The sequence below is a fragment of the Oratosquilla oratoria genome, chromosome 1 (genome assembly GCF_046742065.1).
Source record: "Oratosquilla oratoria isolate Oo_2021 chromosome 1, ASM4674206v1, whole genome shotgun sequence".
Lineage (NCBI taxonomy): Eukaryota > Metazoa > Arthropoda > Malacostraca > Stomatopoda > Squillidae > Oratosquilla > Oratosquilla oratoria.
The window spans coordinates 96,426,652-96,441,962 of NC_134777.1; the positions used below are offsets into that span (position 1 = coordinate 96,426,652).

General features: G+C 46.8%; 1 protein-coding gene across 2 annotated transcripts in view; it reads left to right on the forward strand.

The window, feature by feature from the left end:
- The window catches only part of mrn (general transcription factor IIH subunit 4 marionette), a 56,921-nt gene that overhangs the window by 26,215 nt on the left and 15,395 nt on the right, over positions 1-15,311 (forward strand). For both annotated transcript variants that reach the window (XM_076182994.1, XM_076182986.1), the window contains exon 8: positions 12,717-12,876. In XM_076182994.1, coding sequence (XP_076039109.1) covers positions 12,717-12,876 — 160 coding nt within the window. The remainder of the gene's footprint in view (positions 1-12,716; positions 12,877-15,311) is intronic.

The window sequence follows — 15,311 nt, forward strand, 5'->3', positions numbered from 1 at the left end:
TCCACTTATCCCTATCTTCTCCCTTCCTCAACAGACATTCCCTTCCTTCCCAATGTCCCTTTTACCCCATGCATCCATCTCATCCTTGGTCGCCCCCTCCTGTTCACCCCACCCACCTCTGCCTTCCACACCTCTTTTACTAATCTTTCTTCATTCATTCTTTCCATGTGTCCAAACCATCCCAATACTCTTTCATCAGTCCTATCTCCCAACTCCATTTCCACCCCTGCTCTCTTGCTCACCCCTTTGTTTCTCACTCTGTCCAATCTAGTAACCCCTACCATACTTCTCAGGCATTTCATCTGAAACACATTTAAACTCCTCCTCTCCTATGTTCTTGTTTCTGCCCCATACAGTGCTGTTGGCACAATCACCCTTTCATACAATCTCCTCTTAGCCTCCATTCCCAAATGTTTATTTCTTATTACACTTTCATCAACCCTATCTCCCAACTCCCTTTCCACCCCTGTGAGGAGGAGAACAGGGGTGGAAAGGGGGTTGGGAGATGGGTTGATGAAAGAGTATTAGGATGGTTTGGCCACATGGAAAGAATGAGTGAAGAAAGACTAGTAAAAGTGGTATGGAAGGCAGATGTGGAGGGAGTGAACATGAAGGGACGTCCTAGGATGAGGTGGATGGATGGGGTGAAGGGGGCTTTGGGGAAGAGGGGAATGTCTGTTGAGGAAGGACGGGAGAGGACAGAAGACAGTGGTGAATGGAGAATGGTTGTATATGGATGATGTTGTGATGCATGAGGTGAAATGGGTGGGGGGATGGGGGGTGAGGTAGTATGTGTGAGCAAATTTTGACACAGCCCGAAGGGATTTCTCCCCGTCTTCTCCTTTATGCATGGGGGGACGGAGAGGGGGGGTCGCCGATTTAATGAAGCGGCCTTGCTGTGGATGTGCTGTGTCTTGCGACACTGCTTGTGACCCAGGACAGTGGACAAGGTGCAGGGATGACCCGTCATCCCAGAGGTGCTAAAATGAGAGTGAGGGTGGAGGGGTGTGGAGTGTATTCAGGGATGGAATGGGTGGGAATGATTGTATGCCTTTTCCTTTTTGGCTACCTCCCTTGTGTGTGCAACAGAAACGCGGGGGGACGTTTGGAGTCTTTATTAATAAGTGGGTTATGCGTACAGAGGTGAGTTACAATAGGAGAGCTACATGCTCACAGTAAGACGGGCAGTTCTAGACTGACTTGAGGGTAACGTCGTATTCCCTGCGCAGAGGGAAAACTATGCCACGTCCTACAAATTTATCAATGAGGGCCTTGTGCTCAAAGAGTCCTTGTAAACCTATGGTGCCCTGCTCGTGTCGAACGCCAGGGCCCATTATAACACTATACCACACCTCCCCACCCTCCGCGCTCGCACGACCGCGGCGAGGGGAATGCTTACCCGCAAGCCCGGGCGAGCGGCGGAGGCGGAAGTGGGGGGATCCGCGTATGAGGACGGCATGTCCTCCACCGATGGAAGGGACGCGACGGTGTGGCTTCTCTCAAGACCTGTGGTCGCTCCCAGAGATGGCGGGGCGTCAACGCGCTGTCGGACAGCGCCGGTCCTCGTCAGCGGAAGGGGCGGTGCGGAGCTTCCAATACGGAGGGATGGAGTTGGGTAGGGCGCGGTAGTCGGACGGGAGCCCGGAGGTCACGCAGGTCAGCGGGTGACCGTAGGCGGGGCTTATCCGTGCCGCGGCCCGTAGTCTTCAGAGCGCTCCGTCGGTGTCGGCGGCTGGCGACGGGTCGTCACTGCGGAGCGCCGGTATTGCCGGTGACGGAGTTCCTGATGTAAGGAGGGAGATGAGCGAACGATGGTCCGTCATCCACGAGGAGTGGGGCCATCCAAACGGGCATGGCTTGCAATTGGGTGCGGCCCAGATGGCAGCAAGCGTCTCCAGTGGTAGTGGCGTATGAGGTTTCGGCATCCGTCGGAAACCGTAGGCCACACTGGACGAGGCGGAAGTGCGCGGTATTTTAGTCACGCATATAAACTGCGTCGGGGGTGGAATCGATGGGGCTCCGCGCACGAGGACGACAAATCTTTCGCCGAACGGAGAGGTCGGCCCGGTGCTCGAAGGGCACCAGCACGGGCGGCGGCGACAGAGCTCGCCTTACGATGGGCGTGACGATACCTTGCTGCACCATTGAGTCAAGTCTTCCTTCGCTTGAACCTGAAATGCGAGCGCTATCGGCCTGGGCGTGCGGGCGGCGTTGGGTGTCGCGTCGGCTTGCAGCTGGGTTCTCACGAAGAGGGGGAGAACCATGGTCTTTCCTAGGGGGGGGGGCGATGCTGGGGTCGTCCTTGGAGACCAGCACGTCACTAAAGTACCGTAGGAAGCAGTCGCGAGTGGCGGCCGGGAGCTGTCCATGGGCAATGTCAGCTCGGCGCATCTGTTTGCGTATGTCATCGCCAGGACAGGGTCCGGGAAGTCGAGTGGGACTGGCCAAGCCGAAGAAGAGGAGGGGCGTTCGGACCTCCCCGTGAATCCGTATGGCGGCGTTGCGGTCCCTGTCTCCGACGTTGAGGTGATCCGGAAGCGTTCGTTGCGGGGGGGCTAGGTGAGATATGTCGGCCGCGTCGTCGGCGCCAAGAGCGGCGTCTGTAGGCTGGTTCCAGATATCTCCAACGTGCCTAGGTTCCGAGTGCCTATCCCTGTGATTCCGCACCTGTGTTGTCAGGCAATACGGCACGGGCACTGAAGAGGTGGCGGAGGGCGGTCACCCAGAAGTGTCCCGTTGGGGGGAGGGGTCACGTGAGATACGTCGACCGCGTCGTCTGCGCTGAGAGCGGCGGCTGCAGAGCTCTTGATATCTCCAACATGCCTAGGTGCTGAGGGCCTATCCCTGTGATTCCGCACCTGCAAAGGGCAGCACATTGCGGGCGCTGACAGGTGGTGGAGGGCGATGGCCCGGAAGGCATTAGGACGGCAGGTGCCAGTCCTTCCGGGAAAAGGGGCGGAGAGTGCGTGCGTCTGGCGGGGGACCCCTTTCATAGTGACACGGTGCACGCGTGCAGGTCTTACTGGGCGTCCGAGACGGTCCCCTTCAATGCCTCTGGTGGGCGGCAGTGGTGTCGACTCCTGCGGTGACGTAATTGACACGGGTGTGCAGAGACAGTGTGGCAGTTTCTAAGCTGGGTGGGTGTGGCCTGTGCGAGTCAGCTAGGCCCCACGCGGGTGGCACTCACGGTGAGCAAGGCGAAGCAGGACAAAGGCCTCCTTGTTCGCGCGGCCTGCTTTGGCCTGGGCCCCGTGCAGGGTGGCGTCCGCAGCTAGCAGGGCGGAGCAGTGGGACAAAGGCCTCTTTGTTCGCCCCACTACGTGCACGAACGCACGCCACTATCACTATCACACGATTTTGCACGGTCCCGTGCATGCTCACTGTATCGGCACTGCACTCACGGTCCAGCGTGTTCACTGTCGCTTATCGGTCTAGTTCCGTCAGTACGTGCCACTGATTCACGTATCGTCCCATGTTTCATTGTTGCACACTGCAAGCAATTGCAAGCATCCTACTCACTGCGCCATGTGTGCAACAGAAACGCGGGGGGACGTTTGGAGTCTTTATTAATTTGTGGGTTGTGCGTACAGAGGTGAGTCACAATAGGAGAGCTACATGCTCACAGTACTTGAGGGTAATGTCGTATTCCCTGCGCAGAGGGAAAACTATGCCACGTCGTACATATTTATCAATGAGGGCCTTGTGCCCAAAGAGTCCTTGTAAACTTATGGTGCCTTGCTCGTGTCGAACGCCAGGGCCCATTATAACACTATACCACACCTTGTAAGGGGGAAAAAGCCTTGGTATATGTATGTATGTACACTTTTTAATCCCTCAAGGCATTTACTTGCTTCTCTCAATCTACATTTAACCTCCACCTCCACTCCTCCCTTTCCTGCCACATTTGCCCCCCAAGTATCTTAAACTATCCACTTCCTCCAGTCTCTTCCCCCTAATACTCACTTCCAATTTGCTACCATCCTCTCCTTTGTACATCTCATCACCTTGTTTTTACCCATATTATTTTCAACATCCTTCTTTCGCACACCTTCCCAAACTCTATGACCAACTTTCTTAATCCCTTCTCTGAACCTGCTACAAGTGCAGTGTCATTAGCAAACACCAACTGGCATATCTCCCATTTTTCTTCATTTATTCAACCATCTCCAATCCCCAGCCCATTACTCTTGCATTTACCTCTCGTACCACCCCGCCCATGTATAAAATGAACATCCCTGGCAAAGTCCCACCTTTACCTCAAACCACTCACTCTCTCCATTTCCAGTTATAACACAGGCTCTACTACATATATACATACATATAACAAAGGCTTTTTTCCCCCTTACATGGGAGGTAGCCAAAAGAAAAAGGCATAGGAACCACTTCCACCCATTCCATCCCCTACATACTCCACTCCCCTCTACCCTCCCTCTTATCTTGGCACCTCCTGGATGACGGGTCATCCCTGCATCTTGTCCACTGCTCTGGGTCAGAAGCAGTGTCACAAGACACAGCAAGCCCGCTTCATTTATTTGGCACCCCCCCCCCCTCCATCATCTCATGCAGAAAAGGAGAAGGCTGGGGGAAATCCCTTTGGGCTGTGTCAATTTATTTCTCATACATTCCTTAACAAAAAAAGAAAAGGCATAAGAGGGTCTGGGAGTTTTCGGACCAGCACCCTAAGGTTTGGGTCTTTTAATGTGCATGGATGTGGTACAGATGAGAGTAAAAGGGAAGAGATAGGTAGTATGTTTGTGAGAAGAAAGATTGATGTGTTGGCTTTGAGTGAAACTAAGTTGAAAGGGAAGGGTGAGTGTAAGTGGGAGGTTATCAGGAGTGAAGAGAGGGCGAGGGAGGGAAGGGGTGGCTATTCTAGTAAGTGAAGAGATAGGTAAATGGGTAGTGGAGTGGAAGGAGGTTTCCTCAAGGAGAATGTGGATGAAGGTGAAACTGGGAAAGGAGATGTGGGTCTTTGTAAGTGCATATGGGTGGCAGTGAGAAGAGTGTAGAAGAAAGGGAGGCCTTTTGGATAGATTTAAATGAGTGCATAGAGGATATAGGAAGAAATGTAAATGTAATAGTACTGGGAGACCTTAATGCTAGGGTAGGAAATGGTCCAATCAATGGAGTGGTTGGGAAATGTGGAGTTCCAGGAAAGAATCGTAGTGGAGAGTTGATGGTGGAAATGTGTCTAGAAAGAGAGTTGATGATAGGAAATACAGTGTTTCGGAAGAAAGTCAAGCATAAGTACACATGGGAGAGGGTGGTGGATGGAAGGGTGGTAGATAGAGCGTTAATGGATTATGTAGTGGTAAATAGGATTATGATAGGAAGAGTTAAGGATGTACATGTGCTAAGGGGAGAGGGTGGGGGAATATCAGATAATTTTTTGGTGGAAGGTAAGTTGAGAGTGGAGGATAGATGGAGAAAGAGGAAAGGGACAAAAGGTAGGGAACTCTTTGAATGAAAAGGGAAAGGAGAAGGAGTACGAAAAGAAGCTGAAGGAGTGGGAGGGAGTAAAGGATAGAGTGGAGCTAGGTGTGGAGGAGGAATGGGGATGGTTCAAGGAGGGAGTCATAAAGTGTGCAAGGATGGTGTGTGGAACAAGAAGGACAGGGGGTAATAGAAGAAAGGGTAGTGAATGTTGGAGGAGGAAACAAAGAAGGTTGTAGAAGAGAAGAAGCGAGCTTTCACAGATTGGTTACAAAATAGGACGAGGGAGTCATATGAGAGGTACAAAGAAAAGAAAAGAGAAGTAAAGCAAAAGGTAAAGGAGGCAAAGAGGAGAGCAGATGTGAAATGGGGTAAGAGTATGACAGAAAATTTTGAAAATAATAAAAAGATGTTTTGGAAACAAATTAAGAGAGGAAGAGGAGGCGAATCAAGTAGAGAAGAAAAGGTAAATGGTGCAGATGGAGAGATGATAATGGAAGAGAAGGCAGTGAGGGGAAGATGGGCAGAGTATTTTAGGGAGTTGCTAAATGTGAAGGAGGATAGGGAGGGAAAGATAGCTGCAATGGGAAATGCTAAGAAAATGAGAGTGATTAGTGAGGAGAATGGAGGAGAAATAAGGAAGGATGAGGTGAAGGCAGTTGTTAAGATGATGAAAGCAGGTAAGGCACCTGGTCTGGATGGATGCCATGCAGAATGTCTGAAAAAGGGAGGTACAGTGATGGTGGACTGGCTGGTGAGGTTATTTAATGTTTGCTGGAGAGAGGGTAGAGTGCCGGAGGACTGGAGGAGTGACTGTATAGTTCCTCTTTACAAGGGAAAAGGGGACAAGTGTGAATGTAGTAGTTTCAGAGGGATTAGCTTGTTAAGTGTAGTTGGGAAGGCTTATGGGAGGATCTTGATTGAGAGGATTAGGAGAGGAACAGAAGGAGTAATTGGTGAGGAACAGTGTGGATTTAGGGCAGGTAGAGGTTGTGTAGATCAGATCTTTGTGGTAAGACAGATATGTGAGAAAGCTATAGGAAAGGGGACGGATGTTTTTTGGGCTTTTATGGATCTGGAAAAGGCTTATGATAGGGTAGACAGAAAGGCACTGTGGGAGGTTATGCAGATATATGGGATAGGAGGAAAGCTTCTAGGAACTGTCAAGAGTTTTTATGAGAGTAGTAGAGCTTGTGCCAGGATTGGAAATGGAGAGAGTGAGTGGTTCGAGGTAAAGGTGGGACTTCGTCAAGGATGCGTTATGTTGCCCTGGCTGTTCAACTTATACATGGATGGGGTGGTGCGAGAGGTGAATGCAAGGGTAGTGGGTCAGGGATTAGAGATGGTTAAAGAAAATGGAGAAAAGTGGGAGGTGAGCCAGCTGTTGTTTGCGGACGACACTGCGCTTGTGGCAGGATCGGAGGAGGGATTGAGGAAGTTGGTGACAGAGTTTGGGAGAGTGTGTGATAGAAGAAAGCTAAAGATAAATGTGGGTAAAAGTAAGGTGATGAGATGTACAAGGGGTGAAAGTGGCAGTAGACTGGAAGTGAGCATTAAGGGAGAGTGACTGGAGGAAGTGGATAGTTTTAGATATTTGGGTGCAAATGTGGCAGGAAAAGGTGGAGTGAAGGTGGAGGTAGAATGTAGATTGAGAGAAGTGAGTAAATGCCTTGGTGGATTAAAGAGTGTAATGAGGAATAGACATTTGGGAATGGATGCTAAGAAGAGACTGTATGAAGGAGTGATTGTGCCAACAGCACTGTATGGGGCAGAAACATGGAACATAAGAGAAGAAGAGAGAAGGAGTTTGAATGTGTTGTCTGAGAAGTACGATGGGGGTTACTAGGCTAGATAGAGTGAGAAATGAGGAGGTGAGGAGGAGAACAGGGGTGGAAAAGGAGCTGGGAGATAGGGTTGATGAAAGAATATTAGGATGGTTTGGACACATGGAAAGAATGAGTGAAGAAAGACTAGTAAAAGAGGTATGGAAGGCAGATGTGGGGGGAGTGAACATGAGGGGACGTCCTAGGATGAGGTGGATGGATGGGGTGAAGGGGGCTTTCGGGAAGAGGGGAATGTCTGTTGAGGAAGGACGGGAGAGAACAGAAGACGGGTGAATGGAAGATGGTTGTATATGGATGATGTTGTGATTGCATGAGGTGGAATGGGTGGGGGGATGGGGGGTGAGGTAGTATGTGTGAGCAAAATTTGACGCAGCCCGAAGGGATTTCTCCCCGTCCTCTCCTTTTATGCAATGGGGGGACGGAAAGTGGGGGTCACCGATTTAATGAAGTGGCCTTGCTGTGGATGTGCTGTGTCTTGTGACACTGCTTCTGACCCAGGGCAGTGGATAAGGTGCAAGGATGACCCGTCATCCAGGAGGTTCTCAGATAAGAGGGAGGGTGGAGGGGTGTGGAGTGTATTCAGGGATGGAATGGGTGGAAATGATTTTATGCCTTTCCCTTTTTGGCTACCTCCCTTGTAAGGGGGAAAAAGCCTTGGTATATGTATGTATGCATGTACACACACTCTCACCCTCCATCTCCCACCCACTCCCCCTCATACATAACAACACCATCTATACACAACCCTTCTCCATTCACCTGTCTTCTGTCCTCTCCCATCCTTCTTCAACATACATTCCTCTCTTTCCCAATGCCCCTTTTACCCCATCCATCCATCTCATCCTTAGATGCCCCGTCATGTTCACTCCTTCCACCTCTACCTTCCACACCTGTTTTACTAATCTTTCTAAGCTCATTCATTCCATGTGTCCAAACCATCCCAATACTCTTTCATAAACACTATCTCCCCAACTCCCTTTCCACTCCTGTTCTCCTTCTCACCTCATTTCTCACTCTAGCCTAATAACCCATCATACTTCTCAGACATTTCATCGCAAACACATACAATCCTCTTAGCATCCATTCCCAAATGTCTATATCTCGTTACATTTTTTAATCATCCAAGGCATTTACTCGCTTCTCTCAATCTACATTCTGTCTCTATCCCCACACCTCCCTTTCCTGCCACATTCGCACCCAAGTATCTAAAACTATCCACTTCCTCCAGTCCCTCTCCCTTAATACTCACTTCCAGCCTGCTGGCACTCTCTCCCCTTGTACATCTCATCACCTTACTTTTACCCAGATTTATCTTCAGCTTCCTTCTTTCACACACCTTCCCAAACTCTGTCACTAACTTCCTCAACCCCTCCTCTGATCCTGCTACAAGCTGTGTCATCAGCAAACAACAACTGGCAAATCTCCCACTTTTCTCCATTTCCTTAACCATCTCCAACCCCCAACCTTTGCATTCACCTCTTGCACCACCCCATCCATGTATAGATTGAACAGCCAGGGCAACATAACACATCCCTGACGAAATCCCACCTTTACCTGAAACCATTCACTCCCTCCATTTCTAATCCTAACAAAAGCTCTAATACTCATGTAAAAACTATTGAATGCTCTTAACAGCTTTCCTCCTATCCCATATATCTGCAATACCTCCTACAGTGCCCTCTTTATACCCTGTCATAAGCCTTTTCCAAATCCATAAAAGCCCAAAAAACATCCTTACCTTTTCCTATAGCTTTCTCACATATCTGTCTTACCACAAAATTCTGATCTACACAACCCCTACCTGTCCTAAATCCACACTGTTCCTCACCAATTATGCCCTCTGTTCCTCTCCTAATCTGCTCAGTCAGGACCCTCCCATAAGCCTTTCCAACTGCACTCAACAAGCTGATCCCTCTGAAACTACTACACTCAGACTTGTCCCTCTTTCCCTTGTAAAGTGGAACTATACAGGCACTCCTCCAGTCCTCTACCCTCTCTTAAACATTAAATAACCTCACCAGCCAATCCACCACAACTGTACCTCCTTTTTTCAGACATTCTGCATGGCATCCATCCAACCCAGATGGCTTACCTGCTCTCATCATCTTAACAGCTGCTTTCACTTCATCTTTCTTTATTTCTCCTCCATTTTCCTCACTCATCACTGTCATTTTCTTATCGCTTCCCACTGCAACTACCTTTCCCTCCCTATCCTCCTTCACATTTAGCAACTCCCTAAAATACTCTGCCCACCTTCCTCTCACTGCCTTCTCTTCCATTATCATCTCTCCATCTGCACCTTTTACTTTTTCTTCTCTACTTGATTCACCTCCTCTTCCTCTTTTAATTTCTTTCCAAAATATCTTTTTATTACTTTCAAAATTTTCTGTCATACTCTTACCCCATTTCACATCTGCTCTACTCTTTGCCTTCCTTACCTTATGCTTTACTTCTCTTCTCTTTACTTTGTACCTCTCATATGATTCCTTCATCCTAATTTGTAACCAATCTATGAAAGCCTGCTTCTTCTCTTCCTCACACATCTTTGTTTCCTCATCGTCCCACTCACTACCCTTACTTCTATTTCCTCCAGTCCTCCTTGTTCCACACACCATCTTTGTACACCTTATGACTCCCTCCTTGAACCATCCCCATTCCTTCTCCACTCCTAGTTCCTCTATCCTTCACTACCTCCCACTCCTCTCTCATATTCTTCTTGTACTCCTTTTCTTTCTCATTTAAGCAGTTCACTCTAAGTACCTCCCTACCCTCTGCCCTTTATCTCTTTCTCCACCTATTCTCCACTCTCAATTTACCTTCCACCAGAAAATTATCTGATATTCCCCCACTCTCTTCCCTTAGAACATGTACATCTCTAACTCTTCATACCATACTCCTGGTCACCACTATATAGTTCATTAACACACTATCTGCCACCCTTCTATCCACCACCCTCTCCCATGTGTACTTATGCTTGACTTTCTTCCTAAACACTGTATTTGCTATCATCAACTCTCTTTCAAGACACATCTCCACCATCAACTCTCCACTATGATTTTTTCCTGGAACTCCAAATTTCCCAGTCACTCCATCTATTGGTTCATTTCCTACTCTTGCATTAAGGTCTCCCAATACAACTACATAGACATTTCTCCCTTATCCCTCTATGAACTTGTTTAAATCTATCCAAAAAGCCTCCCTTTCCTCTATGCTCTTCTCACTACCAGGCCCATACGCACTTACAAAAACCCACATCTCCCTTCCCAGCTTCACCTTCATCCACATCAACCTTGAAGTCTCTACTACTTTCATAAAAACTCTGGACTGCTCATAACAGTTTTCCTCCTATCCCATATATCTACAATACCTCCCACAGTGCCTTCCTGTCTACCCAGTCATAAGCTTTTTCCAAATCCATAAAGGCCCAAAAAACATCCTTACCTTTTCCTAAAGCTTTCTCACATATCTGCCTTACCACAAAAACCTGATCCACACAACCCCTACCTGTCCTAAACCTACACTGTTCCTCATGAATTACTCCTATTCTCCTAATCTTCTCCCTTAAAATCCTCTCAAAAGCCTTCCCAACTACACTCAACAAGCTGAACCCTCTGAACTACACTCACACTTGCCCCTTTTCCCTTGTAAAGTGGAACTATACAGGCACTCCTCCAGCACTCGATTCTCTTTTAGACAAACAGTAAATAACCTCACCAGCCAGTCCACCATCACTGTATCTCCCTTTTTTAGACACTGCATGACACCCATCTATCCCAGATGCCTTACTTGCTCTCATCATTTTAGTAACTGCTTTCACCTCATCTTTTCTTATTTCTCCTTCATTTTCCTCATTCATCACTCATTTCATAGCACTACCCTCTGCAACTACCTTTCCATGCCAGTCCTCCTTCACATTTAGCAGCTCCCTAGAATACTATGCCCATCTTCCTCTTACAGCCGTCTCTTCCATTATCATATCTCTATCTGCACCTTTTACCTTTTTTTTCTCTACTTGACTTGCCTCCTCTTCCTCTCTTAATTTCTTTCCAAAACATTGTTTTATTACTTTGAAAAATTTCTGTCATACTCTTACCCCATTTCACATCTGCCCTCCTTTTTGCCTACTTTATCTTATGCTGTACTTCTCTTTTCTTTGTACCTCTCATATGATTCTCTCATCCTGTTTTGTAACCAATCTGTGAATGCTTGTTCTCTTCCACAACCCTCTTTGCTTCATCATCCCACTGCTCACTACCCTTCCTTCTATTTTCTCCTGTCCTCCTTGTTCCACACACCATCTTTGCACACCTTATGACTCCCTCCTTGAAACATCCCTCATTCCTCCTCCACTTCTAGTTCTACTCTATCCTTCACTTCCTCCCACTCCTCTCTCAGGTTCTTCTTGTACTCCTTTTCTTTCTCATTTAAGGAGTTTACTTTAAGCACCTCCCTACCTTCTGTTCTTTTCCTCATTTTCTATCTATCCTCCATTCTCAACTTTCCTTCCACAAAAAAATTATGTGATATTCCACCACTCTCTTCCCAAAGAACATGTACATCCAAAACTCTTCCTACTCTTCTCCTGGTTTCCACAATATAGTACATTAAAGCCCTATCTACAACCCTTCCATCCACCATCCTCTCCTAGTGTACTTATGCTTGACTTTCTTCCTAAACACTATTTGCTCTCATCAATTCTCTTTCGAGACACATCTCCACCATCGTCTCTCCACTACAATTTTTGCCTGGCACTTCGCACTTCCCAACCACTCCGTCTATTGGTTTGTCTCCTACCCTAGCATTGAGATCTCCCAATACCACTACATTGACATTTATCCCTAAACCCTCTATACACTCGTTTGAATTTATCCAAAAAGCCTCCCTTTCCTCTACACTCTTCTCACTACCAGGCCCATATGTACTTATAAAGGCTCACATCTCCCTTCCCAGTTTCACCTTCATCCACATTAATCTTGAAGAAACCTCCTTCCACTCCACCACACACTTACCTATCACTTCACTTACTAATATAGACACCCCTTCTCTCCCTTGTCCTCTCTTCACTCCTGATACCCTTCCAAACTCAAACTCGCCCCTCCCTTTGAACTTAGTTTAACTCAATGCCAGCACAACCATCTTTCTTCTCATAAACATACTGCCTATCTCTTCCATTTTACTCTTGTCTGTACCACATCCACACACATTAAAAAACCCAAACCTTAGGGTACTAGTTGGAAAACTCCTGGACCCTCTTATGCCTTTGCTTTTTTTAAGAATGTCCTTTGTGGTTACAGAGAGTAGGATGCCTAGTCCTATCCTCATCCTGTTTTTGTTACCTTTTATGACTCAAGTGGGAAGACTCAGTAGAAGTATTCTTTCTCCCCTACCACAGGGTTGCTGTATATGCATATGTATATATATTTTTCTCCCCTCTCCCAGATTCCCCAACTTGGTTGTGTCTTCCATTACTCGCCAAAGTATCAGAAGAGCTCTAACCAATGGCATAGGTGCTGAACAAATCATCAGTTTCCTAAAGCAGCACTGTCATCCACAAATGTATAAGCAGAATCCAGTCATCCCTAGAACAGTAGCTGACCAAGTAAGTTGCTCTAGTTAATCCTTGTTTTATTACTCAGTCTGTTGCCTTGGATCCCAGTAACTAGAATCTTGAAAAAAAAAAAAAAAAAAAAAAAAAAAAAAAAAAAAAAAAAAAAAAAAAAAAAAAAAAAAAAAAAAAGATAGGAGTTTTTACTGTAGGTCATTCTATCAGTCATTTCCTACAGATCTTCTGCTGCTCCTAGGTACCTAGCAATGGAGAAACTTTGTTGCTGGTTCTTATGTTCCTGTGGAATGTAATGTGAGAATGTTAGATTCACAACTTAAGACAAAAGCTATTGACTCACAACCAAGCATTATTTCCAATTCCTTCCAGTGGAACCCTCTCATGGAATAGGTCATCACAGCCTATACATTCTTCTGAAACTGTCACTTGTGTGTTTATTGTTCATTTGTTTGACAAGTGACCATGTCCTCTTGTGGCTTTATTCACTTCATCCATACACCTTTTCCATGGTCTACTCCATGCTCTCACTCGTGAGACCACTGATTCATGCCTTTAAGAATGTCGTTCATTCATTCTTGTATGACCATACAACCTCAGGCTGGCATGTTCAACTCTCAATCCTAATCTCATCTACACCCTAGTCCCTCTTTATCATATTTCTTTACTGTATATAGCACCCAGACACCATATTTCCACTGAACTGTGTCACTACCTGCCATAGACCCTCCTGAACCAGCCACAAGTAGTGTTATCCACAAGCAACAACATCAAGCTCTCCTCCCACTTCACCCCACTCTCATCTCCAATCCCCTGCCCATCACCCTCACATTTATCTCCTGCATCACCCCATCCATGTACGCATTGAATAACTATGGTGACAATATACAGCATAGGTCCACCTTCACCTTGAACTATTCACTCTCAACATTTCCAACCCTAACACAGGTTCTATTACTTGTGTAAAAGCTTTTGACTGCTCATAAGAACTGACCCCTGTCCCTTCCATATGCAATAACTTACTGTTATAAACCTTCTTCAGATCCATAAAAGCCCCAAAAAGTCTTTACCTTCTGCCAAAATCTTCTTGCATATCTGCCTTGTTACAGAAATTCGATCCATGCCTTCTTCTCTACCATTCCTAAACCCACTGTTCCTCTCCCAGTTACTCTGTATTTCCTTCCTCTCAGTAAACACTCATTTTGGCTTTCTAACTACTCATTTTATAGATTCCTCAAAAACAACTGTATTTATATTTGTCCCCTTTTGTAAAGCAGTGATCCAAACACTCCTCCAGTTCTCTGGCACATTCTCCCCCTTTGCCAGACACTCCACATGATCCCCATCCAACCCAGGTGACTTACCAGCTCTTCACTTTCAGTGCTCTTTGCATCTCGTGTTTTTCGTAGCACCTTCTGCTTCTACGAATAGTCCCTCCCAAATCTCCCCCACACTCAGGAATTCTCAGAAATACTTTACTCGCTTCCCTGTGTCACTTGTACTTCCATTTCTTACTCCCCCCCCACTCTCTTCACCTAACAAAACATATTTTTATTCTTCCCAAAATGCTTTGTCAAACTCATACTCCATTTTACCTAGGTTCTTCTCTTTGCCTCCCTCACCTTGCATTTTGGTTCTCTTCTCACTTGTATGTTTCTACCAATCCTCATACGCTCATTTTTCTTCAACCACTGCCTTGAATACATACATACATATACCAAGGGCTTTTTCCCCTATACAAGGCAAGTAGCCAAAGTCAAAGGCATAATTTCACTTCCATTTCATCCCCACATAGTTTACTCCCATTCACCACCTCTCCCTATTTTCTTGGTTCCTCCTGGATGACAGGTAATCCCTGCATCTTGCCCACTGCTCTGGATCAGAATTAATGCAGCAAGACACAGCACATCCACAGCAAGGCTGCTTCATTTAATTGGGGACCCCTCTACCTGTCCCCTCATGCAGAAAAAGAAAATATAGGGAGAAACCCTTCAGGCTGCATAAAAATATCACTTACACATACTCCCTCACCCCCATGCATCACAGCATCATCCATACACAACCATTCTCCACTCACCCCTATCTTTTGTCTTCTCTCTTCCTTCCTCAACAGACATTCCCCTGTTTCCCAATGCCCTTTTTACCCCATCCCTCCATCTCATCCTTGGTTGCCCCTTCATGTTCACTCCATCCACCTCTGCCTTCCACACCTCTTTTGCTAATCTTTCTTTACTCATTCTTTTCATGTGTCCAAATATACATACATGTATACATATACCAGGCTTTTTTTCCCATACAAGTGAGGTAGCCAAAAAACAAAGGCATAAAAACCACTCCCACCCATTTCATCCCCCATACACTCCACCCTCTACCCCCTCTCTTATCTTGGCACCTCCTGGATGATGGGTCATCTCTGCATCTTGTCCACTCCCCTGGGTCAGAAGCAGTGTCGCAAGACACAGCACATCCACAGC